Raw genomic sequence first — 23223 nt, 5'->3', positions numbered from 1 at the left:
CCAGTGAACTGTGATTCCAGTGAACTGTGATTCCAGTGAACAGTGATCCCAGTGAACTGTGATTCCAGTGATTCCAGTGACCTGTGATTCTAGTGATCCCAGTGAATTGTGATTCCAGTGAACTGTGATTGTAGTGATCCCAGTGAACTGTGATTCCAGTGATTCCAGTGACCTGTGATTCTAGTGATCCCAGTGAATTGTGATTCTAGTGATTCCAGTGAACTGTGATTCTAGTGATCCCAGTGAACTGTGATTCCAGTGATTCCAGTGAACTGTGATTCTAGTGATTCCAGTGAACTGTGATTCCAGTGATTCCAGTGAATTGTGATTCCAGTGATTCCAGTGAACTGTGATCCCAGTGAACTGTGATTCCAGTGATTGTGACTGCAGTGATCCCAGTGAACTGTGATTCCAGTGATCCCAGTGAACTGTGATTCCAGTGATTGTGACTGCAGTGATCCCAGTGAACTGTGATTCCAGTGAACTGTGATTCCAGTGAACAGTGATCCCAGTGAACTGTGATTCCAGTGATTCCAGTGACCTGTGATTCTAGTGATCCCAGTGAATTGTGATTCCAGTGAACTGTGATTGTAGTGATCGCAGTGAACTGTGATTCCAGTGATTCCATGCAGTGTGACTGCAGTGATTGTGACTGCAGTGATTCCAGTGACCTGTGATTCTAGTGATTCCAGTGATTGTGACTGCAGTGATTCCAGTGACCTGTGATTCCAGTGATTCCAGTGAACTGTGATTCCAGTGATTCCAGTGAACTGTGATTCCAGTGATTCCAGTGAACTGTGATTCCAGTGATTCCAGTGAACTGTGATTCTAGTGATTCCAGTGATTGTGACTGCAGTGATTGTGACTGCAGTGATTGTGACTGCAGTGATTCCAGTGACCTGTGATTCCAGTGATATTTGCTGTGCACTGGAATCACTGGTATTTTCTGTTTAAAAACCCACAGGTCTTGTGTAAGAGACCCCAGCGAGTCCATAGCAGCAAGGCTGAAGGATATGTCAGAGACTTTTCTTCATAATTATGAGGGAACAGGAGAGGAGAACAAGAATCTGGCCAGAGGTGTGCATCTTCATGCTTCCTTATGTAATGTTTTCCTAAAAATGGCTTTAATTTGTAGCGAATGACTGTTCCCACAATTCAAACACTGATTTAAAAAAAAAATGTGGGGCATCTTTTTTTTACAGATGTTGCTGTGAAGTATTTTTGCTTGGCTGAGGCACTTTATTACAAATCACTGGAAGTGATCATCAACCAGGAGAAGAAAAGGCTTGGAGACATGGACCTGTCTGTAGGTTTCATATTCAGTTCAAACATAAATCTAAATAAAATAAGCCATAAATGTAATGTACACCTTACTGTAAAACTATTGAACTTTAGCTGCATACTTTAGTTAATTGCGTATTGTGAATGTTCTATCATATGTCTCAGGGCATTCTAGAGCAGGACGTATTCCACCGGTCACTGATCGCCTGCTGTCTGGAAATCGTCATCTTCTCGTACAGACCACCGGGAGAGTTTCCCAGAGTCCTACAAATATTTGACCTCCCAGCTTATTACTTTTACAAGGTAAATTAATATAAAGAATAACCGTTAAAATGGTTTGCATTCATCCATAAGAGTCAAAAGCCTTTCTATCTCACTCACAGGTGATTGAGCTGTTGGTACGGGCGGAGGAGGGTCTTTTCCGGGAGGTGGTCAAACATCTGAACCATGTGGAGGAGCAGGTGTTGGAATCCTTGGCGTGGAAAGGAAACTCCCCGCTGTGGGAGAGCATCCGAGAGGCCAAGAACTGTGTTCCTGCCTGCCAGGAGGTCAGAACAATATAACTGCTCATGATTATATAAACATGAAAAGAAAGTACACTTTTGCATACTTTACAAAGAAGTGAAGCAGGCAGCATGGCACTGGGCGTAGCTGGTCATCGCTCGACATTTATTGCCTTTTTTTTCCATCACATATTTCAGTAATTATCTTCAAGTAGGTATTATTTGAAAGCTTAAAGATTCAAAACTTTTTGAAATTTGACATTGTGTTAGCATGGAAATGGTACTTTAAAACATTTTAGCTGTCTCCTCCCCCTAGTTGATGGTTTAATGTTTCGAAATTTACCACGTTTTTGTTTTCTTTTAATAATCTTGACAAAACGCATATAATTGGACAGGTCTGAGACCCAAGATTCCATATTTGGCCACTTTGTTGTGATAGAAGTGAAACTGTGATAGAAATATGTTAATTTGTGGCAGGAGAAAACATAAAAAAAAAAAACAAACAAACAAAAAAAAAAAAACATGTGTGTCACCTGCTGGCTATTTTTGGTATAGCACCTAACATCTCTCACAGGAACCTCTATTTTTGTGATATCAAATTTGGAACACAACTTGTTGATGTTCTTGCAATTATATTTATTTTGTCCAAATTATTTTGTGTACAATTTTAAATGTTTTGTGCTGTAAATTTGCTTTACAGTAAAGTTCAAATATACTAAATTTAAATGTAAATTTGATTAACGCATTATAGTTAAAATAATAATCAAGTACTTTACATGTGTACGTATGTTAGTCAACACATCAAAATAAGTGTCCTTTAAAGCACATCAAAAGTTTACTAAAACTTAACGATTTAAAAATATATATTTAACAATATTACAAAGTGTACTTAAGTGTGTTAAGAAACAGTCACAGAAGTGGACTCACTTTAAAGTACACTTAAGTGGGCTTTAATCTCATTAATATTATATTATCTTCATCATACAGTTTTTTTTTAAATATACTTTTAATATTCACTACACTATAAGTGCACATTTAGTACAATTAAATTCACATGTTTCTAAATATTAGAATAAAGTGTGCTAATGATATCTTCAGACCTATTTTATTTATTTTTTCAGAAAATGAAAAAAGAAACCTGTGATATTAGGGTTACAATGCACATGATATTAAGATGGCTGATATGAATAATCATATGTATATGACAGGTAATGCCTCCTCAACACCTGGAGGACGGTTCAGAAAGCACCACACAGACTCCCAACAAGACTGAGTTCAGCAGTAAAATTGCAGGAAAAGGTGACTTGCTTTGAATGAAACAAGCACCATGACTGAACACATGATGATTTCTATAAACATTCATTGAAACAAACCAAAACTTTCATATTTTAATATGCCGTTTCTTTTCCTCCTCCAGGAGTTTCTCCGTCCCCTGCGTCTCTCCATGACCGCTATAGCTCGCCCCCTACTGGCACAGCCTGTCGTCGCCTCTTTGTCGATGGAGACACAACCCCTGAGCCCGCTCAACCTGTCAAAGTGGCGCAGCCGTCTCTGGTCAGCACCATCTCAGCCGGACAGACTGTGGTCACCATGGCAACAGCGACTGTTACAGCAAACAACGGCCAGACTGTCACCATACCTGTTCAAGGTGTAAAATCAAAATCTTCAATTCATCACCACTACTGGAGGGGTTCAGAGGAAACATTTTATTTCAATTACAATTTTGATTGTACAAACTTTTTATTATTTACATCTTTGTTTACACTGTTTTCAGGAATAGCAAATGAGAGCGGTGGCATCACATTTATCCCGGTGCAGGTGAGCGTGACGGGTCAGGGCGGGGGGGCTCTGCCAACCCTCAGTGCCCAGGCTCTGACGGGCGCCCTGACGGCAACGCACACAGGGACAGTCCAGAACAACCCCAGCCCTGCCAAACCGGACAAGAAGAGCCCTCAGCAGGGAACCCCCACCAAACGAGCACAAAAGACCGGCTCTCTCTGCCTGTTCTTCCGCAAGGTAGTACACTAAGATACACTGTATTTCTTTTATTTTTTAGAATTAAGAAGGCCTCTAAATCAGTGGTTCCCAACCTTTTTTTGTCTGAGACCCCCCTTTTCCCAAGAAAATATTTTAGGGCCCCCCTTCACATTTAAAATACAATAACAAAAACATCAGTAGGCCCTTTGTAATTTAAAAACGTAAGCCTAGGAGTAGCCTATAAATTGGCCCTATTTGAAATACAATAACAAAAATATTCACACTGGTGTATAGGTAAAATGCGTCTTTCGGAAGAACATTGTAGCCGGAACTACTTCTCTCTGTGTGCGTCTATGACGAGTCACGCAGGTACTGGGCTACTCCGCAGCGGCAGCGATCCGAACCAGTGTGAAATAGTCCCAATGTAAACACTTATTATAGGTGTACCATAGTTGTTCAGGATAAGACAAAAACACGGATTGGAAAATGGATTCATGATGAACTCGCTCATTATATAAATTTTGTAAATTTTGAACAAAAAAGTTAAGGGTTTTTATTTAAAATTGCTCATTGCTCAAAACTTTTCAAAATATGACGCGACCCCCCTGAGAGCTCGCTGAGGCCCCCCTGTTGGGAACCACTGCTCTAAATGATCACCATGATCAAAAGTTTGTTGTTGAACACAATCTACTACATGCCTTCTGACTGACAATTCATACTTTTTTTTAGCAAGTATAATTGTCCTTTGTCCTTTTAGTATAACTGTACAAACGTCCACCTTCAGCTTGTCTTTCACGTTTTTTTTTGCTGTGAAATCTTTACATTAAATAGGCCTACATGTAAGAATAACTTATATTTGTCATGCTGTGACTGTAGTAACGCACAACGAAGGAGATAAATAACAAAAACGTAATTTACTAAATCCACAAGGAATACTCAGGAGATCGCAGGAAAAAAACAAACTAACAGCATAAAACTAATGGGCTGTTTACACTACACCATTTTAAACTAAAAACATAAAACTTTTTATGCGTTTTGGCCGTTCATTTACACGACAACGGCATTGTGGGTGCCTGACAACGCAAACTTTTGAAAACGGTCTCTGTGTTCATGTTCAGTCTATAGTGTGTCATCGCCATCTAATGGTCTGGCAGCAGATTACAGCGTTTTTAGTTGCTGACATGATTTTGACAGTGGTGTCATCTGTACGCGGAAAACTCAAAGGAAAAACTTCTCCGTTCCCTTTCGAAAGGGAACTCTACACTACGTCAGAATGACGCTATGGGGAACGCCTCAGGCGTGACAGGTGTCTGAAATAAATATCAACTCACGTCAATTATGTTGACCGGCGACAGCCCGTGAATCATCAGCTTGATTGATTAACGCGCAACCTGGATGTATAAAGGGAAGCCTTGCATACATGACAACATCTTTTCGTCTTCAGGGACTGTTTTTGTCTGGTAAGAATATCGCTTACAGTGAATATTAAAATGAAACGTACAGAGAAGAAGCAGGGCTTCCGTAAGTGTGCAGACCCGTGCCCAAGGTTTTTGACGCCGGGTGACACACACGATCTGTGCGTTGTTTGTTTGGGTGAAGAGCATGCACGAGAGGCTCTCGAGAGAGCTTTTTGTGCGAACTGTGAGAGTTTTTCTTTGAAGACTCTCCGCTCTCGTCTGACCCTTTTCTCGAGGGAAGAGGGTTCAGCTTCTGAGCCGCGTGGTGCGGGTCCCGCTCGGGCTGAGGCTCAGCGGCGACTCTCATCATGGGGGTCTCAGAAGGAGCTGGCCGAGCGTCTTGAGAGGGAGGTTCACCTCTCAGACAGCTCGTCCACTGACGAGAATGAGCTGCAGGTGATGATGACGTGTTATCACTATCACCAAATGCGTCTGCAGCTGCTGCTCTTCCGGACGGGCAGGAAATGATTGATGTCGTCAGTCTGGCAGATACTGAGCCATCTCAACCATCCTGCCCTGTGTATGCGGAGCTGGTGGATGTTATGGGGCGCGCCACCGACAGTTTGCAGCTGCCGTGGAGGCGCGTCAGGGAAGAAACCGCTCGTGGTCGTCTCGACGATCGGTTTCTTTCCAGCCATAGGCCACCAGCTCAGGTGAGCCTTCCATTCCTTCCAGATCTCCATGCTGAGATCAAGAAGGCATGGAAGAACCCGTACTCCGCTCGTATTCATCCACATCAGCGGGGTAGTTTCGCTGCTGTGGATGGAGCTGCGGAGCATGGGTATGTGTCGATGTCGCCCGTTGACGAGACGTTGGCTAACTATCTCGTCTCTGGGCAGGCATCGACACTAAGAGCTCCTACCCTGCCATCCAAGCGGCTTAAAAAAACTTCGCGCTTGAATGGCAGAGCATACACTGCAGCAGGTCAGGCCGGTGCTGCTCTGCACACACTCGCTGTGTTACAGGCATACCAGGCCGACCTGCTGCGGGATCTCGACCAGGGGGCAGGACTGTCCCCTGAGGCGGTTATTGAGCTGCGCCGTACCACGGATCTGGCTCTCCGGGCTACCAAACAATCTGCTGCCGCCATTGGCCGGTCAATGGCGGCTATGGTGGCCACGGAGAGACATCTGTGGCTTAACCTGGCCGACATCGGGGAGAAAGAGAAGACCTTTCTTCTCGATTCGCCGGTTTCGCCCGCTGAACTTTTTGGCCCCTCCGTTCAGACGGTGGTTGAAAAGTTCAGGGAGGCGAGGGCGCGCTCAGCTGCATTCAAGAGCTGCATACCGCTGAGATCCGAGTCCGCGCCCAAACAGGCGGGCAGGCCTGGCCAGTCTGGGTCTGAGGGCCATAGACAGGCCCAGAGGGCCAGCGTCTCTTCTCGTGCGCCTCCTCCGGTCCGGAGTAGGTCACAGAGGAGACGCAGTTCCCGCAGGAAGAAGGATCTGAGGGAGGTCATCCAGCAAAAGCGCACTCAGCGGCGCTAGGGATGATCCCCCCGGATGCCTTCTTCTGATGTTCCCCAGGCGTCTCTTACATCAGGCCTGGGGCTGGGTCTATGATGAATATCATGTCTGATGGCCCCCCTTCAGCCTGGTTAGTAGAAGCGCCTCTTTCAGGCATGTAAGTGGTTAACCCAGGTACTCTTTTGGAAAAGAGAGAGTTCCTGACGTGTCTTTACTTTACACGCCGCAGGTGTACTGTCTGGTCTTCTTTGTATAATGTTTTTTGTGCGCAAATAACATATTTCTGTTTCTCTTACAGACCGAGTATCCTGTATAGAGTTTGGGGGCATGTGTTTGGTAAGAAGGTAAAAATAAGATTTTTGGAGGTGCTGTATGGCAGGTAGTAGGCCTTTGCAGGCCTCCTTGACCAGACAGTCTTCTTAAAAAAAAAAAAAAAAAAAAATTATATTGTGGTTGAACTCCCATATATTGTGGTTAGCAGGTCAGAGGCCCCACTAGGCCTTCCTGAATATGAGCTCCCACACACTGTGGCTGAAAATGTGTTCCCACATTCTGTGGTTATCAAGTTTAGGCCTCACTAAGCCTTCTTGAATATGAGCTCCCACATACTGTGGCTGCATATGAGCTCCCACATACCATAGTCGCCAGGTGATAGGCCTCACCAGGTCTTCCTGGTTACGAGCCTCCACATGTCAGGTTACAGGCCTCACCGGCCTTCCTGAAGGTGAGCTCCTACATACTGTGGTCGTCAGGTTACAGGCCTCATCTGGCCTTCCTGGTTATGAGCTCCCACATTCTGTGGTTATCAGGTCAGAGGCCTCACTAGGCCTTCCTGAGTGTGAGCTCCCACATACTGTGGTTGTATATGAGCTCCCACATACTGTAGTCGCCAGGTTATAGGCCTCACCAGGCCTTCTTGGCTAGGAGTTTTTCACATGTCAGGTTTCAGGCCTCGCCGGCCTTCCTGAATGTGAGCTCCTACATACTGTGGTCATCAGGTTACAGGCTTCATCTGGCCTTCCGGGTTATGAGCTCCCACATTCTGTGGTTATCAGGTCAGAGGCCTCACCAGGCCTTCCTGAGTATGAGCTCCCACATACTGTGGTTGTATATGAGCTCCCACATACTGTAGTCGCCAGGTTATAGGCCTCACCAGGCCTTCTTGGTTAGGAGCCTTCACATGTCCGGTTACAGGCCTCGCCGGCCTTCCTGAATGTGAGCTCCTACATACTGTGAGCTTCCACTTACTGTGGTTATCAAGTTTTAGGCCTTACCAGGCCTTCTTGGATATGAGCTCCCACATACTGTGGTTATCAAGTTATAGGCCTCACTAGGCCTTCTTGAATATGAGCTCCCACATACTGTGGTTATCAGGTCATAGGCCTCACTAGGCCTTCCTGAGTATAGCTCTCACATACTGTGGTTGAATATGAGCTCCCACATTCTGTGGTTATCAAGTTTTAGGCCTCACCAGGCCTTCTTGAATATGAGCCCCCACATTCTGTGGTTATCAGGTCAGAGGCCTCACCAGGCCTTCCTGGATGAGAGCTTCCACATATTTTGGTTGAATATGAGCTCCCACTTACTGTGGGTATCAAGTTATAGGCCTCACCAGGCCTTCTTGAATATGAGCTCCCACATACTGTGGTTATCAGGTCATAGGCCTCACTAGGCCTTCCTGAGTATAGCTCTCACATACTGTGGTTGAATGTGAGCTCCCACATTCTGTGGTTATCAAGTTTTAGGCCTCACCAGGCCTTCTTGAATATGAGCCTCCACATTCTGTGGTTATCAGGTTAGAGGCCTCACCAGGCCTTCCTGAATGAGTTTCCACATATTTTGGCTGAATATGAGCTCCCACTTACTGTGAGTATCAAGTTATAGGCCTCACCAGGCCTTCTTGAATATCAGCTCCCACATACTGTGGTTATCAGGTCATAGGCCTCACTAGGCCTTCCTGAGTATAGCTCTCACTTACTGTGGTTGAATATGAGCTCCCACATTCTGTGGTTATCAAGTTATAGGCCTCACTAGGCCTTCTTGAATATGAGCTCCCACATACTGTGGTTATCAGGTCATAGGCCTCACTAGGCCTTCCTGAGTATAGCTCTCACATACTGTGGTTGAATATGAGCTCCCACATTCTGTGGTTATCAAGTTTTAGGCCTCACCAGGCCTTCTTGAATAGGAGCTCCCACATATTGTGGTTATCAGGTTGAGGCCTCTCCAGGCCATCCTATGAGCTCCCACGTGCTGTGGTCGTTAGGTCACAGGCCTCACCGGCCTTCCTGAGTTTTAACCTCCCACAATTAGTGGTCACCAGGCTTTAGGCCTCTGCGGCCTTCCTGGTTATGAGTTCTTTCATGTCAGCAGGCCTCTCCAGGCCTTACTGAATGAGAACTCCCACGTATTGTGTCTATCAGGTTGCAGGCTTCTTCTGGCTTTCCTGATTATAGGTTCCCATGTACGGTGGTTCCCTGGTTACAGGCCTCACCAGGCCTTCCTGGGTTTGAGCTTTTACATGTCAGGTTACAGGCCTCATCCGGCCTTCCCGAATGTGGGCTCACACATTCTGTGTTTTTAGAGTGATGAAGTACGGGCAACCTTTACTTCATTCCTTTTTGGTACATACGTTCCGTACGTTTTTGTCCATGCTTTTGGTAAGTCACACGACTTATGTCTTGTGTACTTTCTAAATCCGTTTTTCTTTGGTAAGGGTCATGCGCGTATCGCTTCTGTCCCTTCCTATGTGGATCAGACCCTGGGTTTACCTCGGGTCCCACTCTAGATGCGACCTGTCGTCACTTTATTACGACAGACGCCTTTCTCTAGTTAACTTTCACATTCTGATGAGCTCCCACACATTGTGGTCACCGTGTTACAGGCCTCACCGGCCTTCTCGAGTATGAGCTCCCACATGCTGTGGTTGCCAGGTTAGAGGCCTTATCAGGCCTTCTTGGGTTCAGAATGGCTAAGTACATGCACTTTCTTTCATGTACTTTCTATTTTTTATGGTAAGGGTGTGCGCTATAAGCTTTATTCCCTTTCTAAAGTGAGCTCCCACATCCTGTGGTCGCCAGGTTAGAGGCCTCACCGGCCTTCCTGATATGAGCTCCCACATGATGTGGTCGCCGGGCTAGAGGCCTAACCGGCCTTCCTGATAGGAGCTCCCACATGCTGTGGTCACCAGGTTAGAGGCCTCCCCGGCCTTCCTGATAGGAGTTCCCACATGCTGTGGTTATGATTGAGCTCCCACATAGTGTGGTTAGCAGGTCAGAGGCCTCACAAGGCCTTCCTGAATATGAGTTCCCACATACTGTGGTTGTATTTGAGCTCCCACATGCTGTGGTTGGCAGGTCACAGGCCTCACACAGGCCTTCCTGTATTTGAGCTTCCATATATTATAAGCTCCCCCATGTTGTGGTCGCCAGGTTAGAGGTCCTACTAGGCCTTCCTGGAGGTAGCTCCTTTTTAGGCCCTCTCAGGCCTCCTCAGTGTTTTGGAAACACAAACACTGGGTAGATCCATGGATCGAGTAGAGAGACTCTATGCTGAGTCATACTCTCCAGGGTTTCCCGTCTCTGAGATCCGGGCCGAGTGGTTCACTGCCTGTTTTGCAGTCCCTCGGGTTGGATGCCTTCTTTAGGCAAGTGTCCAGAGGCTCTGTCTTCAGACAGACAGGAAGTGGCCAGACTCTAGTGTCTTATGTAGTGACACCAGGTCAGGCCTGCCTGGTGGTATTTCAGGTGGCACGCTCCCCTGAATAGTGACTGGCTGGGAGTCCCCTGGGCCCCCTAGCCACACTCCCTAGAAGGGACCCCTTCTTTTGGAAGCTGTGGTCCTAAGCCTTTGAGCTGGCCCAGATATACCCCCCATTAACTATGTTCTGGCGGTTTCTTGGTTCATTAGCTTGGGTGATGACCGGTAGGGAGTGCTGTCACTGACAGCCCGATGTGACCTAAGGGTGAGTGGTTCCAGTGTTTTCTGAATTACTGGTTCGGACAGTTGTCACTGCCTTTGGGCATGCACTCCCCTCAGCATGGTGGCGTTGGTATATCGTTCCCCATAGCGTCATTCTGACGTAGTGTAGAGTTCCCTTTCGAAAGGGAACGTCTCAGGTTACGACTGTAACCTATGTTCCCTGAGAACAGGGAACGAGACACTACGTCTTCCTGCCATGCCTCGGGGCCTGCCTGCAACAGTCCCTTCAGACGATAGGATGTTGTCATGTATGCAAGGCTTCCCTTTATACATCCAGGTTGCGCGTTAATCAATCAAGCTGATGATTCACGGGCTGTCGCCGGTCAACATAATTGACGAGAGTTGATATTTATTTCAGACACCTGTCACGCCTGAGGCGTTCCCCATAGCGTCATTCTGACGTAGTGTCTCGTTCCCTGTTCTCAGGGAACATAGGTTACAGTCGTAACCTGAGACGTTTTAAGCATATCGCTGTTGTGTAAACGTAAGACCATGTGAACTGAGGGAACTGAAACTGATGAGAACTGAACCGGTGTGTAGAACTATTAACAACCAAGGAAACTAACTAGAGAAAACAGGCAGGCAACACAGTGAGAACAAAACCAGACCATAATGTTACAATATTGGGTAACACTTTATTTGATGGTCCATTTTAAAAAATTCTGTTGACTATAAGTAACTTTGCAAATACATGTCAACTATCAGTCAATAGAGGATTAGTAGACTGTCTGTTCAATATCTGCTAACTCTTTATTGTGATGCTCCTCCAGACATTCTACCGACTATAAGTAACTTTGCAAATACATTCAACTTATTCTTCTAACCCTAACCCTTCCAATACTCTAATGAGAGATAGTAAACATGTAGGTGCAACGTCACTTATAGTCAACAGAACCATCAAAATAAAGTGAAACCCAATATTGTTAATAATATTTCCAGATGAACACTTACTGGACTGAAGCAACTGTACATATCCTTGATTATTCATACATATTTTTTTATCATTGAATTGCGTTACATTATACATTTTCGTCATCAGTAGATCAAACACATAACTTTCCACACCCATCTGTGCTTTTTTGGAGCTGTTTAGTAAATCTGGCCCTAAAGGTTCAATAAACTGTTCCATTTCAAAAAGATTTTTTCTATTATTTATTTCTATTTTACTATTATTTCATATATTAGGCTTTACAAGGTTAATCATTCAAACAATTAGACATCATTCAGTCAGAAATAATGCCCCTTTCCCCCATCAGGTATATCACCTCGCTAGTGTGCGTCTCAGAGACCTGTGTGCTAAACTGGACATCAGCGCAGATCTGCGCAGGAAGATCTGGACGTGTTTCGAGTATTCACTAGTGCACTGCACTGACCTGATGATGGACCGACATCTGGACCAGCTCCTCATGTGCGCCGTCTACGTCATGACTAAGGTGTGTTCATCATTTATCGTACAAATGTTATCTACGTGTATGTCATCAAAGGTACAGTAGGCAATGCTTTTCATAAACACTTTTTCTTATACTGGTTGAAACTCTCTTCACACCCTGATTGCAATCCATAGAAGTGGTCTAAAAAATACAAAATGTACATATTAACCATCAACTTACTCGATCAGTAGCCATGGACACAGACAGGCAGGGGACGAGGAAGACAGAACTAATTAACACACTGACAGCAAAACACTAGGACAGAAATACAAACATGAATCAAAACACACTCAACACATGACACATACTGTATACTGTATCTTCTGTTGAAGTCTCAGGACAAATAATGTTTGTCCAGTCATTGCATTTGGGTTCGCACTAAACTGCAACTTCATCATTACAATTGTGCAGTTATATATTTAAATACATGACATACACGTTTCAATAGAAATTTCATTAAAGTATATTGTAGTTTACTATAAAATCTTGTCAGTACATTTGGCAGAAATGTAAGAAAATTAAGTAATTATGAAATTGCATGTAAAGATGTACTCAAGTCCTACATAAGTGGGTCAAAAAACACTCGAAACTACTTGCATTTAATATAAATGTAAACTAGAATGTATTTTAATTGCAATTAAGTGTCCAAAACATTAAATTCATTTTGCTCTTAATTTTCCATTAAAATTACTTTTTTAAAAGCATGCTAAAGTGCACTTTTTTCACAAAGTAGCTGTTTGTGCAAGAGAAAAGCAGTCTATGCTCATGTCCACTGCAGTGCAACAGTGTTCTTGTCGATTTGTGAAAGACTTGTTCGTTGACACACTTTAGAGAGAATTGATGTGTGAAATCAAAATGGCATAGCCAGAAATGTGTGTATGCAGATTCTTGTGTAGAGTATGTTCAAATTATATTGACTGTTTTTGCTACTGTACCTTTAAGACTGAGACATTTCCTCTGTTATGAATAGTTTTGCTGTCGTTCACATTAAGGCATTGATATGGAAAAACGGGCGGTCAAATGTTGATAAGCTCACAATCCTTGCGATTTCTTGAAGTAATTTGTGTAGCTTTGTTTCATCAAATGGTGTATGTGGTGTGGGGAGGGAGGTTTGGGTACAGCATGGTCTCTTCATCCGTTGTGTCCATTGTTCAGGTGACGAAGGAAGACAAGTCCTTTCAGAACATCATGAAGTGCTACAGATCTCAGCCTCAGGCCAGCAGCAGTGTGAGTGTAACCTCAGTCCGTGTGGAGAATCAGTGGTAAAGATGATAATTGTATTAATGAAGATGACAATGGTATCGCAGGTGTACAGGAGTGTGTTGATCTCTGGGAGGAAACGACGTCACTCAGGAAACAGTGAGAACAGCCACAGACAGTGCTCGCCCACTGAAGGAGGACAAGAGCAAGGTAACACGTGTTTGACACGGGACATGTCATGTGTCAGTCCGCTCAGCTATTTTGGTCATACTGTAATTTACAAGCCCACAGAATTGCATGATGTGGCCGCTTGTTTTAGCACAGTGTGCAGATAAACACCACTATCAGCGGTGCCGTTCGTTCTCAGTGAATGTGTCCAGATGTTTCATTCTGTATTTGATCCCTCAAACCCTCATGATGCATTCTGGTCGGTTTTCAGAAATACATGAAAAAATGCTTTTAGTACAGCAATCAAACTTTGCAAATAAGCCAAGAGTATAATTTATTTTTTTATTTATTTTTTTAAATACTAAATAATAATAAAAGATATAACCATTTAAAAAAAAAAGTTACACCTTTTGTGTTCAATCCATTTTGACCAATTTTATCAATACATTTTTATCAACTGAGGCTTTAGACACGATGTCATGCATGATGTTTTGATTTTATTTTATTTTACTAAAAAATACTTGTAAAAAAATAAATGTACCCTCTTTCCCTTATCTCACACACAGTTGTGGGATTTAATTTTTGAATATGCAAACCTGTTAATAAACCATTGAAGCATGAAAAAATTATAATTTTCATAAGAAAGTGAAAATGAATGCAAGTAAGATGTAATTATTGTTTTGAAAACATTCCAGAATAATCTAGATTTTTTTTTCTTTTTGTTAGAAAATGTATCTGTTGATTTCATAAATTTGAGAAATCATGGTTTCAAGGTTGTTCTGGTAATACTCATATCATAATACACTTATATGGCCTGTATGGAATATTTTCATATCCCATACATTTTTCTCTTGCATCACTCTGTTTTTTTTTTTTTTTTTTTTTTTTTTGTAGTTCATGTAAAAAAAATTCATTTCATAGAATTTTTTTCAAGATTTTAATGACTAAAAAGGTGGGAAATATAGTAGTTATTGATCAGATACAACAAGGTTTTAGTTTGAAAACATTAAGTTATGACTGTTTCATAGGCATACATGCAGTGTTGTTGTACTCAAGTCTGAACAAGACCGGACTTGGACTTGGACAGCGACCAAAAAGTCAATCTCGCGGCGCGTTTGAGTCCAAAACCTCAATTTCAGGACCATTTGGACTCAGCCTGAGCTGGTCTCCAGTCTCCACTAGTCATAGAAAATATGGTCTTGGACTGGGACTTGAGTCTGATTCTGGTCTTGTCCGGACTGGAGTACAACGACACTGCTGACAGGCTACATCCAGACAGACCTAGAAATGCTCAAATCGTGTGCAGATTTTGAATTGATTGTGATTGTCTATACATTTATCTCTGTAAAGCTGCTTTGAAACAATCTACATTGTTAAAAGCGCTATATAAATGAAGATGACTTGACTTGACTTGTTAAAAGCGATGTCCTGTTGTTCTGCTGTACAGCCAGCGGTGAGAGCAGTCCGGTGTCCATGCGCTCCAGCAGCACACTCCCCATTCCCCAGCCCAGCAGCGCCCCCTCCACCCCGACCCGGGCCCCCGGCGGCCCCCAGGAGCAGGACGAGGACAGGGGAGACCTCATACGCTTCTACAACCACGTCTACATCAAACAGATCAAACCGTTTGCTCTGCGTTACTCCAGCAACTCACCGAAAAATGGGGTAACTATCGCCTGTCTAGTGTATTACTGTGGCCTAAAGTCTGAGTCTAAATCAACTATCTTGATAATCTGGTCACACAGGTTTTAAACAACATGAGGGTGAATAAATGTAAATAAACAGAATCTTCATTTTTGGGCAGACTATCGCCAAAATATGATTTATTTTTGATGAAATTATACTGTAAATAAGAATCTAAAACTGCCAGTAGGTGGCAGTAAATGGGGCTGTTTACACCTAGTCTCTTCACGATCGGATAGCTATCAGACCACAGAAAACACATGAAGTGCCCAGGTGTAAACAGCCCCTTCATGACTGGGCTATTGATTCATTGGGTTACCCGATTGATTCGCTCAAAACATGTATTCCTTCAGAAACAAAACATCTGTTTGCTGCTTGGCCCTAATATATAAGAGAATATATAAATCTAGTTGTATAACTGCAGTTGTGTGTGTGTGTGTGTGTGTGTGTGTGTGTGTGTGTGTGTGTGTGTGTGTGTGTGTGTGTGTGTGTGTGTGTGTGTGTGTGTGTGTGTGTGTGTGTGTGCAGGCTGAAGCTCCTCCCCTCTGTCCGTATCCCTCTCTCCGCATTGGCTCTCCTCGCCGGGTCCTCCTGTCCCACAATCACTCCATCTACATCTCTCCACACAAGACCGGCAGCGCGATTTCTCCACGAGACAAGATCTTCTACTGCGTCAGCTCCAGTCCGTCTAACGTAAGAACAGAACAGCCCTGTTAAAACGCTTCCTGTTCAGTTTCATCAAACTTAAACACTTTATCCCTTTATCTCACAGCGGCTGCGCGAGATCAACGTGATGATCCGCACGGGCGAGACGCCCACCAAGAAGCGCAGCATCGGCCTGGAGGAGGAGCATCAGTCGCCCGCCAAGCGGCTGTGCCAGGAGAACCAGACGGCGCTGCTCCGACGCCTGCAGGACGTGGCCAACGACCGCAGCTCCTCACACTGATCCGTCTCACACACACAGGTTCATTCACCCAAAGACACTCACACATGCTGTTTATCTTTAAAGGAATAGTTCACTTCACACCAAAACAACAACAGTAAAAAAATCACTCAATCTGTTTCGCTACTTTTTATGTGAAACACAACATTTATTTTTATTTTACCAAACAACTCTGGAATATCCTATTGAGCCTCGCATATGACATGCAAGAGAAAATAGTAGATACTGTGGCATTGAATTTATAATTCATTCCCATGACTTATTAATTCATGCTCACTTTCAATTCATTCATTCCCTTGTTTTAGGTTAATCGCGGCCATGTTGTACTCATTTTTTTCCTCGTTTTAATTTAGTTCAGTGATAACTACGAACTACAACAAACTTCTGTATTCTGTAAAGCAGGTCGCATCACTTCCGGTTCAGGGGCCTCATTTATAACCGATGCGTCGCACAAAACAGGCCCTGAAAGAGCCGTACGCCACTTCCCAGTGGAGACGCATGTCGCACAATCTTCCGCTGACTGGGATTTATAAAGTGAATTTTGCGCGGGTTCTGGCGCACGTACACTTTTAGTAAGGATCCTACGCACAGTTTTATAAATGAGACTCCAGGTCTTTTGTGTGTGCTTTGTTAAATATAGAGCTATTTTACACAAGATGCCTTCAAAGGAGCGAGCAAAGATGAGCATAACCGATGTCCATCGCATATACACATTGACATCTAAACGCTTTTATTTTTCTCAGTAACATTTGGACATTAAAGGGGTCATACGATGCTTTTTAATGTTTTCATTTTGCTTTAGTGTGTGATGTATCGGCTGCAGACCCGCCTAAAACGCCTCGATCGAAGTCCATATTACGTCCACGTCACAATGTGAAATATTAGCATAATGCCCGCCCAAAGGCATACGCAAAGAAAGAAGACGAGGCTTCAGTGAATAGTGTTGACGTTGTGTGTGTTTGGACACGAAAGACACTTTTTTGTGCATGCCAGGCCAGTAGTTGGCGATGTCACTTTGTAAAGAAACACTACGCGTCTATAGACTGAACATGTGTTACGCATGCGCATGACGTCACCGTTTACACAAATACATGTTTTTGTCATTTACACAGAGACGATAACGGTGTCGTTTTCAAAAGTTTGTGTCCTCAGGCCCCTCTAATGCTGCTGTCAAGTTAATGAACAGACAAAACGCATAAGAACTTCTCAGTGTTTAGTGTAAACGCCCCATTGCTTGTGCACAGCACATTATACAGAGGACAGCTTCCTGAATCTGAGAGAGTACAACACAGGCTATATACTAAGAGTACTGACTCAAGTCATGCTCGCAAAGTCCCTTCCGATCGAATGACTTGATCATCCGCATTTTCAGAATCCGACACGGTCTCGAACTGACACTGTAAAACTGACGAAATATTGTGTGTTTACAGTTTTTAGAAGGTAAGAGGCGTTACATTTCCGACACGGGCTCGAGGTGTTTGGCCAATCACAACGCACAGGGTCAGCTGGCCAATCAGAGCACTCTGAGCTTTTTGGGAGGAGGGGCTTTGTTGAAATCAGTGCGTTTCAGACAGACTGGGAACAGAGGAGATGCAATAATGTGCAGTATGTGGAAAATAATGTTTATCTTTTACATTATTACACCCAATAATAAAGATCAATATGTTAGTAAATGACCTTAAAAGTCCATAGATATTGCCGTCAGTTCTCTCCAACAAGCAGATGCAATGAGGCTCAGGTGACGTTCGACATAAAGCTAAAATGAGGAATGAATTAATAATAATAATCAGAAATCATTCTTAATTCACGGCCACAATATCTGCATGTCATGAAAAACATAATCCTTTAGAAAACAGCTGTGTGAAGATTCATCAAAAGATCAAATTCTTTGTTCAAAGAATGTAATTATGTGATTAGAACAACATGTGGGTGTAGAAACATGACACTTTTATTTTTGGGTGAAATATTCATTTACAGTAAAGCCAATTTTCATCTACAAATTGGCTAAAAATAATGTAATTAATCACAATGAAAATGATCAGCCACGATCAACCAATGACATTCAGCTCAGATATTTTTAAAGCTAAAAGAGTATTTTGTAGACTAGACTCTGCTTAAAAATGCTCGGATGTGTCATACGACTGAAGGAGATTTGAAGCACTTAACAATGGATTTGTTTGCAAATCTTGCTCTGAGTTTATCGTGTGTGTTTTATAAAGAGTTATTTTTCATAAAGAGTTTTATAATGTATAGTGTCAAGAGATGTATGTGCACTCTATGTGTCTGTGGTTTTGCTGTCTTGTATGTTTGTATTGCTGGTTTATATATTTATGCTATTTTTCTAACCTTAGACGAATAACATCATCAGGTAACAGTCGTGTTAATAGTAGATGGTGACGTCCTATTTATTTTGTTCTCTGCATGTGTTAGATGTGTTAAACTCTTATTTCCCTTTCAGTTCTGAAATGATTTTTTTTAGTAGTTTATGCTTGTAAACAGAAGAAAATGTTTCCTTCCCTCATTTCTGAAAAAAAAAAAAAAGATGTGTGTTTGTTGCAAGTGCCTTTTCTCCTGAACCTTTTGTCTTTCCTGATAATCTCTAACACAGCAGCCCAGCATTAAATTATGATCCAACATTAATAAAATAATAATTAAAAAAGACCTCAAGTTGTATTCTAGTTTCCACCAGTGATCCAGTCTGTAACGGTATTCGGGAATTTGACTATTACATAAATATGTCATTACAAGTGTAGTGTCATAGAATATATTCATACTTTCAATTAGCTTTTATTTTTACATTTTAATTTTAGTTTAAGTTTTATTCATTTTTATGAGTTTTTGTCATTATATAATATATATATATATATATATATATATCTATATATATATATATATTATATATATATATATATATAGATATATATATATATATATATATATATATATATATTAGTCATTTTATTTTTAGTTTACTAACTTTTAGTTGCCAAGGCCAAGTTTTATCTAATATTTATATTTTATATATAAATATTATCTAATATTTATATTTTACATCAGCTTTATTTCAATTCTAGAATATATTTTCAGTAGTTTTACTTTTTGTTATTAATAACAACACAGTGCCAGTGAGATTAAATAAACAAGTATGTTGAATAAAAAATGTACCACTTATTATTTTCCCAACGATAATAGAGCCAAAAGAAGCTAAAGCATCTGATAATCAGAACGACAGTCTCCTCCCTACTTAAAGACTCATTATGACAAATTCACATGGAAAATTCATTGAATTCATTTTTATTTTATTATTCGTATTTAAAAGTTGTTAAAATGATTGATCATATTATGAAATTTGTCATTAATAGCCTAATTAATAAACAGATCGTTTGCTTATTCAGTTTTGAACATTATGGCTTTCAAATATGTTAAATGACTATAAATTTGCACTTATCCAATTCTGCAATATTGGCCTTGAAAGTTGGGGAAACAAGTGGTTATTTGGTGTCATTGTATAACACACTTTAACCAGCAGATGGGGCACTCATCTTATTATGAGTGTACTCTCCTTTCACACATAGGCCTGTGAAAGGCCTTCATGACTTTTGCAGATGCTTCTAGTGTAATCAAACTTTGGTGTAATTCATGATATTTTCTATAGATATGTAGTCATGTACATTAGGCCTAAATATAGCAAATGCATTTATTTTCTAAATCTAAATCAGTTGTAGCAGCACAACAGGTGAGTTTTCTCATCATCTCATAAAGACTGAAAAGGGACAAAAATTGACAAATTAAAGTCCCCCTGTGGTGAAAATTGAGTTTTTAATGTTGTTTATGTGTCTATGTGGTGTTTTTAATATGCTTTAACACAAACCATGTGTAAATTCATAAGTCGACACCATTGCTGAGTATTTCCTCCTTAAAACTGCAGTGAACCAAAGACAGTCTCAAAAACACGCTTTGAAATCGCTGGTGTTTCTGACTAACCAATCAACAGCGAACTAGCATATAATTAACTATGAAGCAGAGTTAGCAATATAGCGTGTGTATGATGTTTATTACGATGTTATGATGACCTACATGCCTTTCTCCAATGATGTTATGAGTTGTTCAAAGCGTTTCTGATGATTGTTAGAAGGCAGACTGAGATGGCGAACGGGAATATGGTTCATGTAACATTAGCAACACGTTATTAGCTGATTTTTAACATAGTCAAGCAAAAGGCTAATCATATTAATTAGCGTGATGTGTCCGACATTGTAAAGAGCGATACATGTGCGTTTACCTCAGTAAGTTGACAGAGTGGATCACTGAGCTGCTGTGAGTGAGTGGAGGCGGGGCTAATTAGCATATTCATAGATCCGCGCATACTAAATGAAGCAAGGGCTTAGAGTTGCATTCAAGCTACTTTTAGCATGAAGGATTTTTTATTTCACAGGAAAAAACATTTAAATATGTCATATTGGTGATCAAAGATGAGTTATTGTGATATAAATATTGACTACAAGGGGAATTAAAGTAAAACGTTGTTCAAGTGGTGCTGTTAAACATGAAATTTACAATATGAAAATCAGCAATGTGCTATGCTCTTGTATTTTATGCCCCAAATAGGGCAGAAGGGTGGACTCACTGATGCCACATGTGTCACCAACAAACTTCAAAAGCATGTGAAGCAGACAGTCTGTCTTGAGGGATCAAATACCGCAGGGGTTTAATATCTAAAGCACACTTAAGTGATAATACAAATCACACAATAACCAGCAGTGAGCTGGAGCCAGACAACCTGAATCATCTTACATGAGTCAGCATTACTCATAAAACTGCTGTATGGATTTAATATCGAAACCCCACTCACATCTGAGGGATACAAGTTACTCAACTAACGTTTGAGAACAAGAATGTTTGCGAATCACCAGCTTTCCTTGTGTTACTTTGTTCAAGTGTTTTAGACTGCAATCAATCACAGCACGCGACGTGTCTTGACTTCCTGTCTATGTAAATGTAGAAAAATAAATTGATTAACTAATTAATTAAGGCTTGAGCCCTTCATACTTCCAGTTTGCGTTTCTACCGCCACCATTCCACATATTAGCCGTTTTTCCACTGACGAACACGCGCTTTTAAGTTTCTGCGACTATACAAAGCTCATGAATATTTAATGAAGAAAGCGTTAAAGCAGTGTTTGATTGGTTGTTGCAGAATAACGCAAGAATAATCATCCGTGGGTTAGTCCAATCAATCAGTGCTCAGAGTGACTGCAAATGTACATCTGCGGTTATTTAACTTTTTTTCTTTTTTTAATAAAAATTATTTAAATCCTGTAACTAAATAAAGCATACTTATTTAAACTAAATAAATAAAAATATACGCTCAGAAAACAGATATGAAACATCACCCAAGGTGAAAAGTGGCCTTAACCTGGCCTTAAAAAAACACGTAAACCCAAGTTAAATGCAAAAAGCTCATGGACAGCATTCATCCTTGCACATCTGATATTGTTCTTACATGGAATTATGTTGTGTTTACTGTATATGGAGTTATGCTGTAAAAGTCTGTTTGTTAGTCATCCAGGGAGAATTTATGCAGTCTCCTATTATAAGTGATTAACCATCAAGACATTGTCTAAAGGAGGGATACAATGGCTGAAGGACACCTGTGTTGATTTGACCTCCATCATCATCATCATTGTGGAAATGATTCAGAGCTTCTGGGAAATGTGTGTGAGTCTCTCAGCACTTCTGCTTCTGAGTCTCAGTGAAAGACGGAGGCCGTGAGTCAGTGTGTGATCTCACCGTCTGAAATATGACCACATGCTGCTCATTCAGCGTCTCAACACTGCTTCAGAAGAGCCTGGGATGCTTGTTTTGTTGCATTTGATCATTATAGACCCCTAAATAGGATCTGGGTCTGAATCTCATTGGGTTGGATTAACATAAAAGCATGTAACCACAGGTTAAATGGTTCAGTCATAAGGCACACAAATGCATATGTAAAAATGAAAATAAGAAACACGTGTGGGTCATTCTCACTACATCGCATATGTCTTTACCATTTAAAAAGTTTGGGATCAGTAAGATTTTGTAATTTTTTTCTGCTCACCAAAGCTGCATTTATTTGTTCAAAAATACAGTTTAAAACAGTAATATTGTGAAATATTATTACAATTTAAGATAGCTTTCTTCTATGTGAATATGTTGTAAAATGTCATTTATTCCTGTGATCATTACTCCAGTCTTCAGTGTCTCATGATCTTTCAGAAATAATTCAGGATTATTGGATGAACAGAAATTTCATAAGAACAGAATTTATTTAAAACAGTAATTTTTTTTATAACATTATAAATGTCTTTACTGGCATTTTAATCTTGTTGAATAAAATGATTAATATTTTTCAACAAAAAGAAAATAATAACCCAAACTTTTTAGTGTATATTGGATAAAATATTCTCACTTTTCTTTAAAAGACCAGAATTATATTAAGCTGTGTTTGTGATCACTATGAAGTGAACATCGATTGTAAAAAAACAAACAAAAAAAACAGATATTAAATAATTTACATAATTTACATTTTAATGCCTAACACATTTTATAATTTTTTTTTTTTTTTTTTTTTTTTTTTTTTTTTACAGAAACATGTTAACTAAAATTAGGATACATTTGAATGAATCCGGAGTCCCTTCTTTTCATCTTGTATCTGTTCTGACAAAAGCCAGTTCTGCAATGACATCATCCTTTAGAGGAAGTGACATCATTTTAGATGGCACACACATCAGTACATCAGAAACACATTTGATGAATCGTGAGATGTTTTGGGATATCAGTCGGTCTGTCTCACTGTAAAACATTTCCATATTTTTGGATAAAACTCAAAATATGTCATATAAAGATTGTCATGCAGGCTATCAATAACTGACTTGAGCTCTTTCAATTCCTTTTCTGGCCAGTTTGACCTGAGAAAGTCCGCAACTGTTTATAAAAACTTTCTCAAAAAACACACAAGCATATTAAGTTTTAAAGGTTTTATTCTTATTTATACAAGCTCTCATTCTTTAGGATCGAAACGGAGTGTGTCGCGTGGAAACATCGAGGCAGTAAAAACATGGGATTGTTTTTAAGTAATCCATTGACGCTGATATTCCTG

General features: G+C 41.1%; 1 protein-coding gene across 1 annotated transcript in view; it reads left to right on the top strand.

Moving 5' to 3' along the window:
• The window catches only part of rbl2 (retinoblastoma-like 2 (p130)), a 38228-nt gene extending 19504 nt beyond the window's left edge, over positions 1-18724 (top strand). Inside the window, exons 10-22 of the mRNA XM_081356329.1 lie at positions 965-1077; positions 1203-1306; positions 1447-1584; positions 1665-1829; positions 2993-3083; positions 3202-3432; positions 3559-3800; positions 11922-12098; positions 13251-13322; positions 13403-13505; positions 14911-15125; positions 15672-15836; positions 15916-18724. Coding sequence (XP_081212455.1) covers positions 965-1077; positions 1203-1306; positions 1447-1584; positions 1665-1829; positions 2993-3083; positions 3202-3432; positions 3559-3800; positions 11922-12098; positions 13251-13322; positions 13403-13505; positions 14911-15125; positions 15672-15836; positions 15916-16089 — 1990 coding nt within the window. The 3' untranslated portion in view covers positions 16090-18724. The remainder of the gene's footprint in view (positions 1-964; positions 1078-1202; positions 1307-1446; positions 1585-1664; positions 1830-2992; positions 3084-3201; positions 3433-3558; positions 3801-11921; positions 12099-13250; positions 13323-13402; positions 13506-14910; positions 15126-15671; positions 15837-15915) is intronic.
• The last annotated feature ends 4499 nt before the right edge of the window (positions 18725-23223 follow it).

This window comes from Scardinius erythrophthalmus (assembly GCF_964197995.2).
Source record: "Scardinius erythrophthalmus genome assembly, chromosome: 24".
Taxonomy (NCBI): domain Eukaryota; kingdom Metazoa; phylum Chordata; class Actinopteri; order Cypriniformes; family Leuciscidae; genus Scardinius; species Scardinius erythrophthalmus.
This window is presented reverse-complemented; position numbering and strand designations above follow the sequence as displayed.